Source organism: Otolemur garnettii, unplaced genomic scaffold, assembly GCF_000181295.1.
Source record: "Otolemur garnettii isolate 467f Iridium unplaced genomic scaffold, OtoGar3 scaffold00021, whole genome shotgun sequence".
NCBI classification, from domain to species: Eukaryota; Metazoa; Chordata; class Mammalia; order Primates; family Galagidae; genus Otolemur; species Otolemur garnettii.
The window spans coordinates 16276901-16290646 of NW_003852416.1; the positions used below are offsets into that span (position 1 = coordinate 16276901).

At 49.6% G+C, this 13746-nt stretch overlaps 1 protein-coding gene across 1 annotated transcript; it reads left to right on the top strand.

Annotated features, from left to right (window-relative positions):
• The first annotated feature begins 1810 nt into the window (after positions 1-1810).
• ITPRIP (inositol 1,4,5-trisphosphate receptor interacting protein) lies at positions 1811-4547 on the top strand. The gene has a single exon (XM_012803537.2). It carries the CDS (start codon positions 1818-1820, stop codon positions 3474-3476), a length of 1659 nt encoding a protein of 552 aa, XP_012658991.1. The 5' UTR covers positions 1811-1817; the 3' UTR covers positions 3477-4547.
• Positions 4548-13746: the final 9199 nt, after the last annotated feature.

A 13746-nucleotide genomic window follows, 5' to 3' on the forward strand; every position in this document is an offset into this window, starting at 1 on the left:
CAGGACCTCAGCTGATTTGCATTTGGCTATTTCGTCTCATCACAGAGGTCCCAGGCAGGAAGGGAGCTGGCAAGTTGTGAATATTACAGATTGCTAATTCCCAAGGTTCTGCTGAGGACAGGAAGGTATGTAATGTAAGGCTTATAGTATAAGGTAACACTTCTCAGGCTTAATGTGGATGATATTAAAATACAGATTCTGATTCAGCAGGTCTGGCTCAGGGGAGATCCTGCATTTCTAGTAAGCTCCCAAGAGATAATTGCGGCTTCTGGTCTGTGGATCATAATTGGAATTGCAAAGATTCTAAAGATTAGCCCTTCCCCAAAAGTCACTGAAGGTTTAAAAACTCATTTATCCTGGGGGAGTGGAGTGGCTCCTTTCACAATTAAGAAGTCAGATTTAGGCTCAATGCCCATAGCACAGTGGTTTTGGTGGCAGCCACATGCACTGAGGGTGGCAGGTTCGAACCTGGCCAAGGCCTGCTAAACAACAATGACAACTGCAACAAAAAGATAGCCGGACGTTGTGGCAGGCGCCTTGTAGTCCCAGCTACTTGGGAGGCTAAGGCAAGAAAATCACTTAAGCCCAAGAGTTGGAGGCTGCTGTGAGCTGTGATGACACAGCACTCTACCGAGGGAGACAAAGTAAGACTCTGTCCAAAAAAAAAGAAGTCAGATTAAAGTTCACATGCCTCTAAGAAGAAACTAGTGACTCTGTTGCTGTCTGAGGTTGTTGCCAAGATTGGCTTGGGAAAGACTGAAGACCCAGGGATCTGGGTCTGGATTTGGGGTGAGGTCTTCCAGATCAGAAGGGGAATATTAGGGCTCAAAACTACTTCAGAAACAGTTACTGTTCAATGAGTACGTGCTACGTGCTGGTCACTGGCCATGTAGTTTGCAGGGATCATTCCATCTATCATTACCATGACCCTGTGGAGATACTATTGTTTTCCTCTTGTACAGTAAAGAAACCTGGCTCAGAGAGGTGAGTTAACACACCTAAGGTCATACAGCTGCTCAGTGACAGGGCTGGCTTTGTAAGCTAGCCCTTTCTCCCTTAACCACTAGGCTTTCCTGTGTCGTAGGAAGATGGCATTTGCTGGAAGTAGAAGGGGATGTTTTATTTAAGACTATTTGGTTTCAAATAGTAGATAAACAACTCAAACTGACTTAAAAAGGACTTCTTCATTGATGTATATGACTAAAAAGCTCAGACAGTAATGACTTCAAGCACAGCTGAATGGGGGACCAAGGGGTTGCTTTTCTCGTTGTAGGCATCTTAGGCAAACTCCTTCTTGAGAGCCAACTGCAGGTGTAATCTTGTTCCCTCGGCAACCCTAGCAACAGGCTGAGTCTTTCTCCCCATTGGGTCCAAAACATCCTAACATCTGTCTCCCATTGGCCCAAATTAGGTCACATGCTCATCCCTGAGCCAATCACTGTCGAAGTAGCAAAGGGTAGTTTAGTCTGCGTTGCGCCAAGGTTATGCTCCCGCCCCTGGAGCGTGGGGGTTGGTTTATTCCTGCCCTAGTGGTAAAGAGTGGCGGGAGGAAAGTTGGTTCCCAGGGACAGTGGGTGCTGCTGTCAGCAAGGGGACTATCTGGGCAAAAAGAGATCTCCACCGCAGGTGTAGGCCTCTGGGGTTCTTTCTCCCAAAGCTGGACTGGAGCGCATGAGATTTCAGGGTGGGCTAGGTGGGAGAACTAAGACTGACCAGCCCCAGCGGGCAGAGGTTGGGACGAGGATCCAGGGACGAAGTGACCTTGAGGGAAGCTTGGTGTGACTGTCGGTCTCTCTGTTCCCAGGAAAACTCTGGCCATGGCCATGGGGCTCTTCCGGGTGTGTCTGGTGGTGGTGACCGCCATCATCAACCACCCGCTGCTGTTCCCACGGGAGAACGCCACAGTACCCGAGAACGAGGAAGAGATAATCCGCAAGATGCAGGAGCACCAGGAGAAGCTGCAGCTGGAGCAGCTGCGCCTGGAGGAGGAGGTGGCGAGGCTGGCCGCCGAGAAGGAGGCCCTGGAGCGGGTGGCGGAGGAGGGCAAGCAGCAGAACGAGGCGCGTGCGGCCTGGGACCTCTGGAGCACCCTCTGCATGATCCTCTTTCTGATAATCGAGGTGTGGCGGCAGGACCACCAGGACGGGCCCTCGCCCGAGTGCCCGGGTGGTGATGAGGACGAGCTGCATGGGCTGGGCAGCACTCCACTGAGGGGCCTCACCCTGCCGGATAAGGCCACGCTCAGCCACTTCTATGAGCGCTGCATCCGGGGGGTCACGGCAGACACTGCCCGCACCCGGGAATTCATAGAAGGATTTGTGGATGACTTGCTGGAAGCCCTGAGGAGCCTCTGCAACCGGGACACAGACATGGAGGTGGAGGACTTCATTGGGGTGGACAGCATGTATGAGAACTGGCAGGTGGACAGGCCGCTGCTGTGTGACCTCTTTGTACCCTTCACACCCCCAGAGCCCTACCGCTTCCACCCGGAGCTCTGGTGCTCCAGCCGCTCTGTGCCTCTGCATCGCCAGGGATATGGCAAGATCAAGGTGGTTCAGGCGGACGCTGATGCGCTGGGCTGTGTCTGCGGCAAGACCAAGCTGGGGGAAGACATGCTCTGTCTCCTCCACAGCAAGAACAACACGGTGCAGCCCAGTGGCAAGATGGAAGATCTGCTGTGCTCCAGAGATTCCCTGCACCTGGACACCATGCAAGTCATGAAGTGGTTCCAGACAGCCCTCACCAGAGCCTGGCACCGCATTGCCCACAAGTACGACTTCGACCTGGCCTTTAGTCAGCTGGACAGCCCGGGATCCCTCAAGATCAAGTTCCGCTCAGGGAAGTTCATGCCCTTCAACCTGATTCCTGTGATCCAGTGTGATGACTCAGACTTGTACTTTGTCTCCCACCTTCCTAGGGAGCCCTCTTGGGAGACTATGGATTCCAGCACGGATTGGCTTTTGTCCTTTGCAGTGTACGAGAGACACTTCCTCCGAGTGACCTCAAAGGCGCTGCCCGAAGGCTCCTGCCACCTCAGCTGCTTGCAGATTGCCTCTTTCCTGCTCTCCAAGCAGAGCCGTCTGACCGGCCCCAGCGGGCTCAGCACCTACCACCTGAAGACGGCCCTGCTGCACCTCCTGCTCCTCAGGAGAGCCACCGACTGGAAGGCTGGGCAGCTCAACGCTCGTCTGCATGATCTGCTCTGCTTCTTGGAAAAAAGCCTGCTTGAGAAAAAGCTCCATCACTTCTTCATTGGTAACCGCAAGGTGCCAGAGACCATGGGACTCCCTGAGGCTGTGCGCAGAGCTGAGCCTCTCAACCTTTTCCGGACCTTTGTCCTGCATCGAAGTCTCTACCGTAAGACAGTGGACTCCTTCTATGAGATGCTTAAGAACGCTCCGGCACTTGTCAGCGAGTATTCCCTTCATGTCCCCGTAGACCATGCCAGTCTGCCCCAGAAAGCTGTCATCTTGTAGAGCTTGTGGGACCAGGATGTCAGGACGATGGTATCTCCCATGTTCATACTCTGGGGGCATCTGCAAGCCCTGTCCTGGGAACAAGGCAGGCTTTAGTGAGAGCCAGTGCCAGTTAGCCAGGCCCTACACAGCAGAGGAAACGATGTAATTGGAAGCTGGTTTGCTCTCATGACATTGGGACCTGTTGGTAAAGCTCTTGTTTGGATTTAGGGACTGATCTTTTCCAGTTTACTTCTGGATCACCACGAATGGCCAAGATGATGACAGAACACTGTGGACACTGAGTTAGCAACAATTCAACAATTGGTCTGGGTGTAATTCATTTTCCAGGCTGTACTTGTATCAATAGGAGGGGATCTACAAGAATGCTGACAAGGACCTGTTCCAACATCTCTAATCCCAGGAATCCTTGGCCCCAGCCATCTGCAACTAAAGCGCGAACAGGGACAGAATCTTTGATCCTGCACAACAATAGGGGTCCCACTATGGCTGCCACTGTTTTATACTATTCAAAGAAAAGACCTGATGGAGATTTGAGGCCCCAAGTAGCAAATGTCTGTCATGGAATGGGTACTTGGTGTCAGAGAGAAGCTTGAAATTGGCTACACTTCTCACTCAGGTGCACCCCTTTCCACCCAGCCTGCTGTGTCCCAAGCACCATCAGTGCCATTTACCATGCTGGGCCAGCTGAGCAGCCCCTCACCTCCCTTTATTCCCCTTACAGAGGAGGAGGGCAGATGCTGATGGTAGAAGCTGACCTAGAGAAAAAGATGCACACACAGGGTGGCTGGGATAGATGACAGCCTGGGCCCAGGGTGCCAGGGTCTGGCTGGCAGTCTGGCCCAGTTCAGAGAAGTTTCAGAGCCCAGGGGCAAGGGATGCTGTACCTCTGGGTTGTCACAGGGTCCCAATCCTAGGGCAGGGTGTGCTTGGAAGCAAGAGCTACTAAAGAACCCAGCTCCAGTCTACAAGCCCCATCCCCCCACCCCCATTCCTCACTGCCCAGAACACACACTGCATAAACCTGGCTGACCTCTGAGATGATCCAGACCCAAAGAGCCTGGTGGAGACTCAGCTGACTGAGGACCCACAGTGACAGCACTATGGGCACAACCACTAGGCATCAGGCCACCTTGGCACTGCTAGGAACTGTGGTCACTGGTGGTCTCCAGAGCCTGCAGTTGTAACTGGGCTATGTCTCTAGATCTGGTTCAAGAGGATAAGGAAGGCACTTCACCTGCAGCTTCACTGGCCCTTTGAGATTTCCTCCCTCCCCACCAACCCTTCCAGAGGTCCCAAGGAGGAATGAAGAGCATGGAGACTGTGTGGATGTCTCCCTCCAGCTATGCCGCCTCCTCCTCCAGGAGCAGCTCCAGCTCCAGGGTTTAAGACAGCCATGCCTCCCAGACAACACAGCCAACTCAACAAAAAGGCATTTCTTCCCCTACCCCCAGGAGCACTCCACCTAGCCTCTGAAAGCCCAGGAAGATGGACCTTTTCCTGCTAGGGTTAATCTACAGTGGGGAGGCTCAGCTGTGATCAGGGCAACAGAGCCGGTAGGAAGCCTCCTCTAGATCGTGCGAGCTAGAGTTAGACTGAGTTCAGGCTTGGGTCTGCCTCTCCCCAGCCTCCCAACAGCCAGCCAGATGCCCCAGGACATAAACCTGCTCAAGTGTGTCTCTAACAACAGCTGGAGCACCACCACCACCCCCCATTCCAATGAATACATTTCCAGAATCAGAGTGAATTTCCTTATTTATTATCGCCCTTGCCTTTCTCCACTTCATCCTGTTCCCTTAAGCTTTGAAGAGACTCCACCAACCAAAAACCATCAAGCCTGTACCAAGCCTGGAGCTCCTCATCTTCCCCTTTGCATCTGGGAGAAAGTTCACTGAAAAAATACCCTCCGGCTTTTTGTTTATACAGAGACTATAGAACACAGTGGGGAAACAGGAACCTTTTGTGCACCAAAACTGCTTCTGAAGCAGAAAGCGGTGGGGCTCTTGGTTTTTCATGCTGCCTTATTTATATTAAAGGAAGAATTAAATCTTGCAAGGAGTAGAAAGAGTCACAGTGTTTGTTTTTAACTTCAGGAAATCTGAGGTTCCAGGGCAGAGTTGGGGAGGGGGTGGATTTCCTCTTGATGAGAAGCTTTCACTCCTCTTTTATTTTTATGCTTTCAGGAAACTTTAAAAAATAACAAAATAGAGTATTTCTAGCCTGTCTTTGAGGCAACTTGTGTGCTGCCTCTGGAGTTCCAGAAAGGAACTCTTTGAAAGGCAGTTGTAGGGCAGATTTCAGCCCAAGACCTTATTTCACAGAGCTGATGCATATTAAGAAATGTAGGAGCCAGAAGTAACAGGAAGCTTTTGGTTTTTGAAGAAAGAGATTTGTCTTTTACATGGTGAATTTCTAGTCCTCTAGGGAGCTTTAGCCTTTCCACTAAGGACTACCCCCACCCTCTTTCTCCAAGGAATCTCTTTTCCTTACCGACTACGCTGGGCTTTACACAGCATCTGTTCACTTGCTTTGGACAGTGCTCCAGGACTGTGTTTGCTGTATCTCCTGACAAGAGTGGAATGATCGGGCTGGTCCAAGGCCAAGAGCTTCGTTAATTTGGGGGAGAGCCCTATGTCCTCAGAAACCACCACCCATCTTTGGCCCTAACCGAAGGCAGCAGCCCTGGTTGAGAACCTGGGACTAGCAACGTAGTCCACAATCGAGGGTATCATCCGAATCACCTGAGGCAGGTGCTATTCTTATCCTCCCTGCTTTCCAGATGAGGAAACTGAGGCACAGGAAGGGTAAGTGGGTAATCTGTGGCCACATGGTAAGTAAAGCCAGGATTCCAACCCAAGCAGTGCTGGAGGATATGGTGGTATGTACTGAGAAGTCACGGCAAATAATGAATCACAGAAACACTTGACCACTAATCTAAGGCAGGTTTGGACTTCCTGCAACAAGCAGTGATGAGCCATGGTGGTACTTGAATGAGACAGCAACTCGATTCATCTTAACACTATGGGGTCCTTAACCATGTGAGCAGCGCCGGGTTCAGTGCTGTCGGGTATGTGGTCAACTTCCAGAGCAGAGTTGGTGGCAACTTGTGGTCAGTGAATGTCCAGGAAGTCCTAGTTTAAGTCTCTCCCAGGCTGTGATTCAGAATGTTCTCATGGTCCATCCAGTCTCCACCTCACTGGACAGAGCTGGAAGATTGTTTGTTTGGCCAGGGGATGGAGGGCAGGGGCAGCCAGGAAACACACAGCAAAGGGCAGCATGTGCCTTCCCCACGCCTGGCTGTCCCCTCCACCCATGGGGAAGGGCCCCTTCTAGAGTTAACTTTTTCCATTGCTGACCAAAGATAGGTTGCTTGTTTAACTAGTGCGTTTTTTAAAAAACAAAAACAATACAGTCATAGTAAACAAATTCAACTACTGACAGAAAAATTAAGTAACAGATTAAAGATCCCATTCCTGATTCCTCAGTCTACCCAGAGATACCAATATTAAATTTTTTATGCATCTTTCCAAAATTTTTGTATGTGTGTATCACATGTTTTGTTCTTCTTTACCTAATTGGTATCACTCTAACTTTAGTCGGATATTAGGCTCTTCCTCATTCTTTAAATAGCTGCTATTACCTCACTGTCCGTATGCATGTACCCTAATTTATCTAGCCTCCCCTACTGAGGAATATAAGTTGTCTCCACTTTTTTGCTATTATAAACAATTCTGCAGTGAACATCTCTGTGCATAAAGCCTATTTGAAGTGATCTCTCCTCTCCTGGTAATCACTGCACTCTATCCTTGCAGCTATATATCAGTTCACCACCAAGCACCTTACCATAAAAAGAACCATTGCCTAGGAGCTTATTCAGTCATTCTGACTCAAGAGTGAGGAGAAGGGCTGGGTGGGGTGGCTCACGTCTGTAATCTTAGCACTCTGGGAGGCTGACACAGGAGGACTGCTTGAGCTTAGGAGTTAGAGACCAGGCTGAGCACGAGTGAGACCCCATCTTCTAGTAAAAGTAGAAAAACTAGCCAAATGTTACTCATGAGGCTGAGGCAAGACGATCACTTGAGCCCAGGAGTTTGAGGTTGCTATGAGCTATGACACCATGGTACCAAAAAAAAGAGAGAAGAGGAGGTATTTAAACCAAGTAATTATAACAGCATTATGTGCTGAACAAAAGTAGAAGACAAGGGGAAGTAGGCCTATAGACTAGACCAGTGGCTTCAAATAAGAGCTCAATGAAGGGTGTTAAGTATTTCAAAGTGAAACTGGCTCTGGGGCTGAGGGAGAAGAATGTGAGAATAACCAGATCAGCTTTGAGTCTGCAATGTAACAGTTTTAACTCCCTAAAACATAAACGCCTCCCCAAAGAAAATCAAATGCACACAATTGTTTGTCTCCCAGGGGCTTGTACTCTATCCTGAGCCTTGTTTATTTCCTCCTGCACAATGTAGGACTCTCCTTTACAGGGGAAAATGGCACTTTCCATCCTTTGAGGTTTCTCTCCAGCTGCACAAAGAAACCAGAAAATAACCTGTCAGCAACAAATTATCTCCCAGAAAGATGGAGCCACAAAAACCTCAGAGATGTTCAAAAACATTTCTTCTTTTCTTGATGAGAACAGGTAGGTCTTAAAAGTGCAAAGCGAGACTTGCTGGACAAGAGTGGGGTAAGGAGCTAGGAAGAGTTTTGTCACATCTGTTCCTTTCAAACCCACTGGTCAGTGACATTTGGAGGAACTTTATTTAAAATAGAAATTCAAAGCAAAGACCCACATCCTGTCTCTTCTCATCAGCCACCCTTGGCTGCCTTCCCAGCTGGATGGAGATGAGTGACAGCCCCCACGGCCTTATTGCTACACCTATTTCTGAAAAGTAGACTGGGCTATGTTAGACCACAGGTCTCCTCGGACAGTGGTTGGACCCCTAAGGACTAACTTATGTCTCCTCTTCCAAAAGACATAGCCAGTGCTGAATCAGCCCCCCAGGACCCCAGGGGTCCGGAAGCTGCAGGTCAGCCCCAAGATCTCCAGTGAGATCAGCCGAGCATACCCCACACCCCAAGTAAGACTACAGCAGACACTGTATGTAGAGCCAGATTCAGGACCAGGGAGGAGGTCGGTGGTGCCCAGCTCACTGGATACTCACACAGCTCTGGCTGGTGCAGTTCCTAGGAAACCCTCTCCACAGATCTGTATTTCCTCTCTGTGGCATTTTATAATCTGGCCAGGGAGGGAATCTACACAAACTCCACACATCCAGAATAAGACAAGACATCACGTCATACCGCAAGGTTACTCTGCCAGAACATTGCTAATGATCCAGAAAGGAACAAGCAAGAGCAGCCCCTGCCTTCTCTCCATGTGCCCACCCAACATGGGGCTGCACCTGAGGGCCTGCTCACCAGGCCCACACTTCTCCCGTGACAAAGCAGGTGTCAAGGCCAATGAGACTGAGAGACTCGGTATAAGCGGCACAGGGGCTAATGGCACTGGCTCCGTGTTCAAATCCCAGCCATGCCAGGTCCTGGCTCAGCAAATCTCATCATTTCTATGAACCTTGGTTTGGCCTCAGTTTCCTCCACTATAAAGTTGGAATTGTTATTTCTCACCTCATAGAGCCACTGGAAGAGTAAGTCAAAACGGCACGTGTGAAGTTCTTAGCTTAGGACCTGACAAATAATAAGCTCAACAACAACAAAAATCCCAGCAATTTTTAGCCTTGCTCTTGGGAGGGCTCCTACAGCCTCAGCACCTCCTCCCAGGTGTGAGTCTGTGTTTCCTGGGGGCTCCCTCATTCCTCTCTTAGGGCCAAACTCTTGGAGGTGCCCGGGAAATGTTTGTGGACTTCACAGGAGAGGTCTGGAGCACTGCCCCCCACTGTGGGATCTCTGGCCTTGGCCCTTCTAGCCCCTCTCCTCTTTAAGACCCCAGGTCAGCTCCAAGATCTCCCAGAAAAGCCAGCTGAATCACGAGTTACCATAGCAACAGCGGAGCCAGGGAGAAGGTACCAGGCAGGACATCCCTGCTGCTCCAGAGATGGCAGCTACCTCTTCTACATAGCAAAGGGCAGGAACGCCTCTGACAGCTGCCTCCTGATGAGCACCCTGGAAGGGACCCTGGTTTCTGTGTCATCCATACATCCTTTTGTTCAGTCACTCATCCAGTCATGTATTCCTGCACTTGCTCACTCACAAAATACTTTTTTTTTTAAGCTAGGTTATCCATGCCAACACAAAACAGCTATTGAGTGACCATCACTCCTATATACGAAGGACTGCCACAAGCCAGGAAAACTAAATCAAGTGGGGGCACTATTCCTGCCTTGAGAGAGCTCCATCTAGGAGGGAAGACAGGGAGGACAGGAGGCTGGAGATGGGGAGGCCGGAGATGGGGAGGCCGAGACAGCCACAGTTAGGGCCCAGGCTCTGGAGTAAGCTGCTCCATTAGACCCCAGCTCTGCCTTTATGTGACTGATATCTGGGCAAATGACTCCATCTCTAAGCCTCAGTTTATCCATCTGTAAGCTAGTAGTAATTCATACTTAGCTTGAACGCTAGGAGGTAGAAGTGGTCTATGTACAGTACCTGGCCTCCTCCTTCCCTCCTCTACAATCAAAAGCTGAGTTTTTTTTTTTTTTTTTTGAGACAGAGCCTCAAGCTGTCCCCCTGGGTAGAGTGCCGTGGCATTACAGCTCACAGCAACCTCCAACTCCTGGGCTCAAGCGAGTCTCCTGCCTCCGCCTCCCAAGTAGCTGGGACCACAGGCGCCCGCCACAACGCCCGGCTATTTTTTGGTTGCATGCGTCATTGTTGTTTGGCGGGTCCGGGCTGGGGATTCGAACCCGCCACCTTAGGTGTACGTGGCTGGCGCCTTAGCCGGTTGAGCTATAGGTGCCGAGCCCAAAGCTGAGTTTTATGCTAAAGCTTCCTGCAGTGTCCCCAGCAGATCCCAGGTTTAGCAGCTCCCGCTGCCACTGCACCCACCTGTCCACCTCCCTGCTGCTATCAGATCATCTGGAACAGTCTCAGATAAATCCTCAGAGGCGGCCTTTCTGTTTAGCAAATAAATGGCCAATGACCATTTATTTTAGTATGAAAAACTGTAAATATCTCCTGCCCTTGTCATTTATACAGTTCCTCATTATTCATCCTGATACCTTACTCTTATGGCAGAAATGTGCAGAAACATGTAAACACACAAATCCTTTGAGTAGAAAATCTCTCATCGCCAGAATAACATGGCCAGATTTAGCAAAGGCTGTTCCTGCTAATAGACATTCATCCTCCCACTTCCGGACCCGAGTCCTGTGAGGCTGTAAGAAAGGCTGCCCTGCGCAGGGCTCCCTCGGGGGCAGCAAGGTCGTTCAGCTGACCTCCACATTCCTTGCTTTGTCGCCTCCGCCCCAGGACAGGCCTGGAAACGGCTCTTCTCTGCTACTAAGGCAGGGAGCTGCCTGCTGCTGCTCAACTGCGCCCTCTGGAGGGAAGCGCCTGCTAACGACAAAGTGGGCTGGAGAAACTGCGAGAGGGTTCGTGGTCACCATGGATCCTTAGGAGGAAATGACAAGACAGAGTACCGCACAGTTCTTGTCCATGGGGCACGTGTGTAATCGTCCTATGCATGAGCAGCACCTTCCTGGGGCATGTCGTTCCATTCAGTGTCTGCACTGCCTGGTAACTGGGCAGGCCTGCGGCATTTCAAATCCCTCACACCTTAACCCTGGGAAGGAGGTAGCCCACTCCAAGAGGAGACAAAGATTCTCTGCTTAACCAAAATTTAGTCAGACTTCTGAACCTTCTCCTAGGCCTCTCTGTATGCTTCCTAGTAAAATCCGGTTTTAGCAAAGAACGCTGCAAAGTCAGCTGGACAAGAACTCCCCACCCTCAATATCTGGTCATCCTCAATATCGGAGTGGTTCCTCATCCTCCACCATCCCTGGGTAATGTCTGACCACCCTGGGCTGCCTTCAGCTAGAATCCTGTCAGGTCAGCTTAGCCAGAAACCCCCTTGCCCCTGATGCTTCCTCTTAGTAACTTTCTGTCCACTGACTCTCACCCTGCCCCCTGGCCGTCCATCCCCGCTTACCCATGCTATATTCAGAATCCAGCCCAATCTCTCTCCTCACCGCAAAATCTCATTGCAGTGGTCCCTATACCTACCATGATGGTCCTGATGAAGTCTTCCTTACCATGACTTAACAGGTCCCACTGAATAATCTTTTTTCTTTAACAGAGGGGAGAGGAGCAAGATTCTGAGTAGATCTCTATAACAAGGGAAAGAGTACTTATCAACAACAATGCAGGATTTCAGAATGGACACTATTGAAGTAGGTCTTGGGGTGATGGGGAGAAGTGAGGACAGAGATAAAATCCCAGCTCCAAGTGCTCACAGGTCATTGAGATCAAACCTACACACATGAAACAACCAGAAAATAACATCAGACCATGAGTCAAGCCATGTGCAACACAGGACATCTTGTTCTACCAAGTGGTGGGAGAATGAGCAGAGCTCAAGTCTAATCATCAGCAGAAAGCCCTTAGGGGAATGATCCCATCTTTCCACAATCCTGTGAAATCTGTATCTAGCGGTCCCATTTCACAGATAAGAAATAGAGGCTCATAGAGGTAAAGCAACTTGTTCAAGGAACTTAATGAGTGGCAGAGCCAGGATCTGTTTCTTTTTGTTGTTTTTCTGGGGGTTTTTTTGTTTTTTTTTTTTGAGACAGCGTCTCACTTCTTCACCCTCAGTAGAATGCCAGCATCGTAGCTCACAGTAACCTCAAACTCTTGGGCTCAAGTGATCTTCCTGCCTCAGTTTTTCATTTTTAGTAGAGACAGACGGAGTCTCTTGCTCGGACTGATCTTGAACTCCTGAGCTCAAGTGATCCACCTGCCTCAGCCTCCCACAGTGCTAGGATTACAGGCGTGAGCCACCTTGCCCAGCCAGCTGGTGTTAGTTTAGAGCCAGGATTTGAATACAGTGCATCTGACCTCAAAGCCCTGTTCTTAACTGCTATGGTACACCACTTCTCTTTACCAAAAGAAGACCTTTGCAGGGCGGCGCCTGTGGCTCGAAGGAGTAGGGCGCTGGCCCCATATGCCAGAGGTGGGGGGTTCAAACCCAGCCCCGGCCAAAAAAAGAAGAAGACCTTTGATCTGAACCTTGCAAGAGAAATAGCTGGTTGGAAAAAAAAACAAAAACAAGAATCTGCTGTGAGCAAGAATAGTGTGTGGAGGAAATAGCATCTGCAAAGGCTCAAGAGCTCCAGACAGGCAGATGAAAGCACAATGTTAGAAAGACCAAACGTGCATACTTCTGAGCACTCAGACAGGAAAATGAATGGGAGATGGGTCTCCTAGGAGGGTACGGTGTTCAGTTGGGGGAAAAAGGGGCTGGAGGCTAATCAACCAGAACCCCCAGGATATTTGGCTATTTCTGAAGTCTGATACAACAAACCAAGCCAGGATGATAGAAAGCACAGGGCGGGCTACAGGTTCTCAGTGCAGACCAGTCCGGGCCCCCTCCACCAAGGAGGCCCGTGACTCTGACAAAGGGAATGGGAAGCAGGGGACTTAGAGTTGAGAAGTCAAAGGAGAGACCCCCACCACCACCAAAGCTCTGAGGAGCCAGGTAAGAGCCACACACCCAAAGTCCCTGCTGCACTGAACGGACTCTAGCTCGTGGACTGTGCCTACAATCTACCTTGTATCTTACAATGTAGATTAAATCCACATTAACACAGCCACTTCCATTGTCTGAGATCAGAGAATCTTAGAGCTAGAAGGAATTTCAGGTAACATTTAGTCACCATTCCCCCCACCACTCGCCAGCTGTCCCAGCCACAAATGGTCCCTTCACCACTACCCCTGCTAGGACATAACTGGACATAGTCCAGGCTGGGCTCTAGTTCAGAACTTCCAAGGAGGAGATCCCCACACCACCACCACTGGCCATCCATTCTGCTGTTAACATCATCCATGACCATGAGGTCTTTCAAATGCTAAGGTTTAAACTCATTTTCTCTTTTTTTTCAATTTGTAGAAGACAGAGGTGACTCTCAACTTAAATCCTTCAGCTTAAAACACTTTTTTATGAGATATACACCAATTATTAAAAAGTGGTTATCTCTGGAACAATAAAAGATTTCCTATTTTTTAATTACATTTTTTAACTTATGTGTGTTATTTGTGCGTCCCCCCAACCCATAAATGAAGTATATATGCACATATATATATATATATATTTTTTTTTTTTTTT